Source organism: Arachis ipaensis, chromosome B01 (genome assembly GCF_000816755.2).
Source record: "Arachis ipaensis cultivar K30076 chromosome B01, Araip1.1, whole genome shotgun sequence".
Lineage (NCBI taxonomy): Eukaryota > Viridiplantae > Streptophyta > Magnoliopsida > Fabales > Fabaceae > Arachis > Arachis ipaensis.
In genome coordinates, this window is record NC_029785.2 from 11,999,799 (window position 1) to 12,007,971 (window position 8,173).

General features: G+C 33.5%; 1 protein-coding gene across 6 annotated transcripts; it reads right to left on the reverse strand.

Annotated features, from left to right (window-relative positions):
• On the reverse strand, positions 745-7,907 carry LOC107625199 (elongation factor P). 6 transcript variants are annotated; one of them, XR_002358345.1, is made up of 13 exons: positions 7,429-7,903; positions 7,314-7,344; positions 7,202-7,215; positions 7,023-7,073; positions 6,592-6,661; positions 6,338-6,407; positions 6,152-6,219; positions 5,548-5,583; positions 5,320-5,425; positions 4,164-4,203; positions 3,489-3,556; positions 1,315-1,399; positions 745-1,141 (listed from the first exon to the last, which is right to left on the reverse strand). XR_002358345.1 is itself a non-coding variant. In XM_021117512.1 (12 exons), the coding sequence occupies exons 1-12, from the start codon at positions 7,645-7,647 to the stop codon at positions 1,129-1,131; spliced, it is 786 nt and encodes a 261-aa protein (XP_020973171.1). In that variant the 5' UTR covers positions 7,648-7,899; the 3' UTR covers positions 745-1,128. The 6 variants fall into 6 exon arrangements, 4 of the variants coding, with proteins under 4 accessions (XP_020973171.1, XP_020973183.1, XP_016183266.1 ...); XR_002358346.1 differs by lacking the exon at positions 5,548-5,583 and having other exon boundaries at positions 7,429-7,897; XM_021117512.1 differs by lacking the exon at positions 1,315-1,399 and having other exon boundaries at positions 7,429-7,899.

Genomic DNA, 8,173 nt, shown 5'->3' on the forward strand with positions numbered 1-8,173 from the left:
TAAAACAATAAATTTTAATTAATTCCTCAAACAATTAATAAATAGGAACATGAATGAAATAGTAGAGTAGAAACAGAGCCACAGAGGGATGCTGGCGCCGAACATTTCAGACTCAACTATTCACGACAAATTATTGATACCCAAAAAATCAGATCATGGGCTGTTGAATGACAAATATGAATAAAAAAAGGGAACGTGAACAAATTAATGACCACAAGAAAATATGCAACGGAGGATTTCCAAAAGAATTTACTGTAGAAGTGTTGTCCAGAAGAATATAGGCGTGGCTCGACCAAACGAGGTCTAGTGAGGATTGACAGTTAACTACTCAAACATAAACTACCCTTATTGTTATCACCACCACCACCCTCTTCTCTCACCTGCCACCTTCGCACCCCATTGCCCCAAGTCATTAACCGAGCTTGAGCTTCACATAACTTGACTCGACTCAACTCACTTGCGGCCCAGACCAATAGATCATGGTGATGATAATAATATACCAAAAGGCAAAATTGAAAAAATTATATTTGACCACCGATTAACTATTTAAAAATTAACATTATGAGTATAAGTAAAATTTATTTTGAAATTAAGAGATAAATTAAATCCATTTAAACCAAAATATTTTTTAAAACTTTTTGAAAACTTCATAAACATACAATATACTTTTTTTTTAAGCTGGTCTTGTGTTAGATTTGAGTGTCAAACTTTAGTGCATATATAGCAGTATTGCAAAAAAAGAAATAAAAAAATAAAATAAAAATAAAAATCATGCCATCTCGGGTTCAGATCTTAAACAAAAATCCGTTATTTTATTGCTAGCCTACTTAACCTCATAGGCACAAAGAAAATTAAACTTAGAACTTTCTCAAGTGGTTTACTGTAATCCAAGTTTTCCAGAGCTTCCTTCCTCAATAACTGAACCAACAATCAGAATAAGCATGAAAACCAATTTAAAATACCAGCTACTAAATCGAGACCAGCTTATTATCAACGGGGGTTAAATGAGAAAAAATGAATAGAATACTCTTCCTGTAAGTCACATTATCCAATTCAAAACTCCACACCAGCACTGTATGACGGATGTTTGTATTATGCAGGTCTCTTCTCAAATCGTCATTGGAGTTGCTATGCTTTGGCCCTGAAAATGAGAAGATAATACAACTTATATTTACCATATCAAACTAAATTAGTCAACATTTCATAAGAACCTCCTCAAGTGATAGTGATTGCACATCAAAAAAAACAAACGCAAAGCAATTCCTAGCATAAAAATTAACATTATATATCAAATGATACAAGTGCAACTTTCACCTCTTATTAGCAATGGGTAGGGTAGGGTAGGGTAGGGTTTGAACCCAACCCTAACTCCAACTATAGCAACCTGCAGGTATCCAACCTGACCCGAGAGTTTTCACAAATATATAATATTATTATATAACCTAATGAGCATGCAAATTAAAAATTCAATACAAACAATACAATCATCCCACAAACAACACAATCGTTCCATAAACAACATAACCATCAAATGTTCAATTTCACATAAAAAGTCTTTGCTTAAATTAATAACACAAACGTAAATAAAATGATGTGCTATAATGTGGTATTTATATATCACTAAAAATAGAATTGGTTTTTATATAAACAAAAATGTTAAATTATCAATTGATGGTCTTGGCTCAATGGTAAAGATCTTTTACACCCACCTATAACATATTTTTATAACATATATAGGGGGCGGGTTGGTCGGGTGACTCAACCCGCTACCCGACCCGTGTTCAAACCCGCTTCGCACTCAACCCTACCTGCAGCGGATCAGGTTGAAAACCCTATTTGACCGGGTTGGATACCCGCAGGTAGGTTGCATGCTGCCACCCCTACCGCTTATGACCCTTTATAGGATATATCGATTTCAACTGTTCAGTTAAAATAACATATAGGGAAGATCATCAAACTTTCATAAGAGTGCAATTGAAGAGCTCTTGTTTACATATACTTTTAATATATTACACTGATTTTCAAATATATAAAGGTTATAACAAATGATTTTGGATTGACATAAAATCTTTTAAAGATTATTTACAAGATTTTTTTTCTGGATAAAATCTATAAGATAATATCTTCTAATCCAACTGTTAGATTTAAAGAAAAATTACACAAACAGGAAATTAATCAATGATGTAACATTTACTTAAAGTTACGCTAGTGTCATATGATCCTTAACTATTCATAATCTGGTTGACTAGATGGCAACAATATTTTTCAGTAACCATATCAAATACTATATTTCCCACAATAAAGTTTTTTATTCTTTCTCAATCTCCATAGCAAAAAGAGCAAATGTGAGGGTGGAGATAGAAACAGGAGACAAATACATCATTTTTTTTAAGTGTACCCAAGTGAAGATAACACGGAGAGATTGAAAGCAGTTAAATCAGTTAGAAAAGAGATTAGTAAAACAGCTGCTTTACCTTTTATTTACAATAGAAGAGTGAAAGAAAAGAGAGGTAAAAATGTAGTGTAGACCAACTAATGTAACAAATAGGACAGCTGACAGGGTTAATGGAGAGGATGTGAGAGAGGAATGAATTCTGTTACAGGAGGGTCAAGAGTATAAATAGGAGGAATGAAGAGATTGGAGGGGGGATCTTGGACTGGGCAAGACCTTAGGAGAGTGGTAGCTTTTTGAATGCTACCATGTTCTCTATTTTCCATAATTGGTTCTTCAATGAATTCATCAAGAGACCAAGAGAGAAACACCTTCTGTTTCTCATCTCCGTCTTCCCTTCCTTAATTGTATTCTTCATATTCTAAATTGCACCTGTCTCTACTGGCTAGTGGTTAGTCTTATACATTTCCATAAAAACTTGAAAAAGGAAAACAATATAAAACCAAAGTAGCATTTTGCACTTACTAGTAAAAGCATACCAATTTGAAATAAAGAAAACAAAGAAAGTAACCCTTAGGTGTTCAGATGATCCAGAACACAATCCAGTGAAGAACAACAATGAGAAACAACATGCAAGGATGATGTAATAATTTTGCTTCAACATTTTAGCAGGTCAGCAATTATTAAAGTTACATTAGGAGGAAAAGAATAAAAACTGGCAATAATTGCCTTGTATAAAATTAACAGAAAAATGTTTGTAATAACTTAATGCAAGTTTTAATTTAGGATTAAACAGATGGAGTAGTTAGAACAAGACTCTTGAATATCCTGTACTACAAAATGTTGTGTCTGACACTCTGGGATTCTGATTCAGCCAAGGTGACGTAAAATTCAAATTAATAATTCCATGTAAAATCAAAATCTGAAAACTCTAGATATATACAGCACCTAAAGTTCCAGTCAAAATTCACCATATAGGGCGGGTTCAAAAAGTAACCAATAATCCAGTTCATAAACACAACAGTGGATAACGCTTACCAAATAGAAAGTAATAATCATTTTATTTCCAAATGCTTTGAATTAGTTACCAACTAACCTTTCCAAGTAAGAGTCATCCTCTGTATTAATAACTATAGCATCACCAGCAACAATGTGTGGTGGAACCTGACAATTTTGTTCATACAATAAGCAATTTGTGTTACCAGCATTGAATGTTAGATCAAAACAATTGAACTTCCAAAACTCATGGTGGGTTATTCAAATGAAAAAGAACCTCAGACAAAGTAATCATAAAAGCATGTAAATATCTTATTTACTAGTTGTATCCATTTGATTTACATGGAAAGCATTTGATCCTTATCTTTATATTAAATCAGACTGAATTTGAGCAGTCAAAAATTTTAAAAGACCCTGTCACTCTGGCATATATTCCTATTAACAATAAAATAATAATTTTTATAATACCTATCATTTTTCACAAAGAACCATTCTGAAATCCCCCTAAAATAGGGGGATGAAATGTCCAGGATTGGTATTTCGTAATTTGTAGAATTTTTAATATAAAAGTCATGCCTCCAAATCTTTACCTTCATTTTAAAGGGAATATCATACAGACCCCAAGTAAAATAAGTCCAAAAGAAATTCTTGCATAATTATAGTACTTACATATAAAAGGGAAAAGAAAGTGCTAAACAGCAGTCATAAATAAAATATTACCAATTGTTTATACTATTAAGGAATAGAAGTTAAATGAAAGAACAATTTGACTTACTTCAACTATAATGCCATTCTCCAGTACCACCTTTTTGTTCCTTAAAAAACCATAGAGAAAATATTAGTACAAGAAATCAACATTTTGCCAGCCAAAGGGTGTGGATTGCAGAGAATTTTAATGCTCCATCTTTGAAGTCAATTCCATTATAAATATGTATGATGTATGATGATGTCATCTTGCAACGTGTCAGATTCAAGGTCCAAATAAAATTAGTAAGTAATATACTATAATAAACGATCAACATCTTCCCACAAAAAAATATCATATACTACTTCCATGAAACTTATAACTAGCTGTTTGTTATTGCATGACACACAGTACAAAATTTAGGGACTACCTTCTGACCAAATCTTTTGGAAGTCTAGAGCTCCTATTAATTACTAAATACACATAATAGGTTAAAAACTTGAAAACAAATTACTTAAACCATATTTGTAGACACATACAGTTCTCTCCCTTGACATGCATCTTAATTACAACTCAAGCTCTACAACAGTGACACTTATTCTTCAACTGAAAAGAAGCTTTTTGTTTTTCTTCATTTCCAATGAGCCTAAGGCACTTCTTTAACCTAAATTTGAATAAGGATAGGATTATACAACGAAAATTTTCTTGATCTATGGATTTTCATTGGTTACAAAGGTCAAGATTGGCAAAGGAAATGGTTGACATTATGGGTTTTAGGTAGAAACTGAAAGGAGAGAATAAAACCATTGGATATTGATATGAGAAATTTTGATGTGTGCCATGTGGTGTTATGTGAAATATAAGGCACTAAACTTTATTTATGTCCTCTCATTTGGTTGTATTATTCTTATCTTTGCCTTAAGTTATATTCTTCCTTTATGACAAAAATAATAATACTAGAATCCTAATCCGAATTCGAGAAACCAATCAAGACATGAAAGCCTTGAGACTCCTACATTGCTTGAGGATATGACTATACCATAATAATAGCCTTGATAGATATTTGGGCAACCTGTAAATGGTATCAGAAATAGGAAAAACGTTTGAATCTAACTATAAAAGCATACTTTTCATCAGTAAATGTTCCAAGGTATACAAAACGTAAAAGGGGAAAAGCAATAAAAAGTTTATGTTAACAAACAGATCTAGTATATATCTAACTTTGACAATAGATAATGTCATATACCTTGGAGTGGCTGCAATACCTTCTTTCACAGTACATGTTACCCGTTTAGGAACTGATGCAGATAAAGGTTTCTCATCAAAAAATTGCACCTTAACTTTCATTTCACCTGTTAACCAGGCAAGAAACCACACTTAATTAGTAATAGAAGGAAAGAAAGATCAAAATCAACTCGTAATAGATGGGAACATGAAACTATGTAGTAGTTACATCCATGAAATAAAGAAGTACCATTGCTACCTGATGACTGCCCAAAGACTACAATAACTTTTTGGATAAAAGAAATTTAATTAGAGACCATAGGAGAGAAATACAAATAGGGAAAACAATAAAACCCATTGAAAAAATATTCAAGAAAGTACAGGTAGCTGGAAGAGCCCTCAAAGTAGAAGTCTTAAAATGTTATAAAGCAACATTAACCCACAAAAAGAGAATAACAAGAGCATATATCATGACTGTGTAGACAAAGATAAGATGGAAAATGAAGACACGGGCAGGTCAGGTCAAAATGTCAAATTAAACCAGTCCCATGAACACCCGATAAATCCAATTAAATATAACAGAAAACATCAAAAGGTGGAATAGAATAAAACCAATGATGATCAATCAAGATTCAGGAGATAGTAAACTACATTGACAAGAAATCTACAGAGCTAAGCATTATGGTTGCACCGGATAAAGAAAGTAATGGAGGATTAATACCAAAAATTGCAGAAAACACTTCCACCATAGTATAATTGTAAAGGCACTAAGAAGTTGAAATTTTGGCGTTTCCCATATAAATAGATAGAGAAAGAGCAGTAACAAGTGATGGATCAGTAGTGCTTTTATCCACCTTGTAGATACGAAGCATTTTTGCCGAACAAGTCTCTGGAAACTTCTATCTGATCAAAGGTATTAGGGCTGACCACAATTATAAAGAGAATCCATATTAATCAACTTTTCTCATCCTGAAGGTTGAACCTAACATCATATCATGACACCATGACAGCACAAAAGGATGAACCGGATAAGAACTCACTCCATTAGAACTACAGTTCCATCATGATCCATGCACATATACATGAAGGTCTTTTCATTAACAAAAGCTCCTGCAACAATATATGATTTGCAAACACAAAAAAGAATTGAGTCAAATACATCAGGCATAAACTGTCCTAGCCATAAGACAAACAAAAACCAAGAGTGATATGTGGATTAATGACTACATTACTAAATATATGACAGCTACATTAGAAATTCAAATTTGAAATATTCCATATAATGAGGACATACTTTCAATATTGTCATCTGTATTCATTCGATGTGTTACCTTGTTCCCCTGGGCAATGTCACGAAGCTCCACCTATTATAAGAAATAGTACAAAATTTTCGGTTAGGCATGGAATTAGAAACTATATCCAATAAAAACAGCATGAATAAGTAAGGCATCTGCCAATGGCAAACTAAACAAAAATGAGATTTTCTTTAACCATGTACGCTTGACTAATATAAATTGGCATAAATATATCATGACAAAAAATTAAATTCATTATGTACAACCAAAGAATTGAATTTGATTTTGTAATTTACTAGTTTATCTCAAACTAAAGAATTCAAATAAAAGGAATTGAAATCCAACTCAACTCCTTGGTGAGGGGAAAATCATTTTGCATCGTCGAGTCAAAGAGCAAAGAAAGAAGAAATTTAAGAATAAATAAATAAACCTTTATTGTAGCTTTTCCTCTTCCTTCATGAGAATGATCAGCTTTAAGAACCTGATGATGTTAACAACAAATAAGTCAAAAGAGGCGAGTGACTTTTGGATAAACAATATTCAGAGTCAAATGAAGGAATACAAACTAATTGACAACGAGTTTAAGATATTCGAGCAATTCATAGGTACCTCAAAAAAGCGCCCTGGAATCAAAGCAAACCAAACCAATCGAACTTGTAAGTAAGGAAACTAACTAGCTAACTAACTAATTAATGAATGAATTCAAAAGGAAAAACCTAACCTTGCTTTTCAATGATGTTCCCGACTCTAACCTGGACAGAAGAACACACACACACTCACAAATTGTTATTTATTAACTTATATGAATGATCAATGAAGTCGAGAAAATGGCTTACATCAGAAGCTGAGACTTTGATTCCGCGGGATTGAAGTGTGGACCATGGATTACTGAACAAGTCGAAGTTGGAGGAGGAAGCAAAAGAAGAAGAAGACAGTGGCAGTGAATTAGGGTTGAAAATGGAGAAAGAGGAGGAATAAGTAGAATAATGGGAATAAGATGAGAGTAATCTGAACAAGAGAGGGTTTGAAGGGAAAACCCTTTTGATCAGCCTCATCGAAAGATATTTTACTAACTCAGAAGCATCGATAGAGAAAAAAAATGGACCGACCGCCGACGGTGGAGTTGCGGCGACTGGCGGTGTGTGTTGAACGGAGGTGTGAGGAAAGATAAGAAAATGCAGGCTCAGGTACAGTATAGCAGGGAGTGGAAGTCGGCAAACTTTTTTTTGTTTGTGAAGTCCAGGTGTTCATGAATGGGATCCAATTCTTACGTCCGCGGTATTTATTGATAGTAGATTAGTAGTCCGAAAATTGTAGATAACTAGATATAGATCTTATTTCCAAGACTATTAGATCAGATTGAATCCATAAATCAATAGGATCCAATTACGAACTTTATATAAATAATAAATAATATTGTTGTAAAACAGGGGTGGCAAAGCGGGACGGTCCACTCCAATCCGTCCCGTTTCGTCTAGGTCCGCTCTATAAATGAAGTGGTCCGGTCCGTTCTACCAACTAAAATAAATTTAAAATGCTAGTTCGTCCCGTTTTATGACGGATTGGCAGGTTGCCGCTTGA

Bases quoted from the DNA above. Each gene is read 5' to 3' on its own strand.
- LOC107625199 (XM_021117512.1), bottom strand. From the start codon at position 7,647: ATGAGGCTGATCAAAAGGGTTTTCCCTTCAAACCCTCTCTTGTTCAGA. The intron at 5,426-5,547 runs GTACTTCTTTAT...CCTGGTTAACAG, and splicing joins GCAGTCATCAGGTAGCAATG to GTGAAATGAAAGTTAAGGTG. The intron at 3,557-4,163 runs GTAAGTCAAATT...CAAAATTGTCAG, and splicing joins AGAATGGCATTATAGTTGAA to GTTCCACCACACATTGTTGC.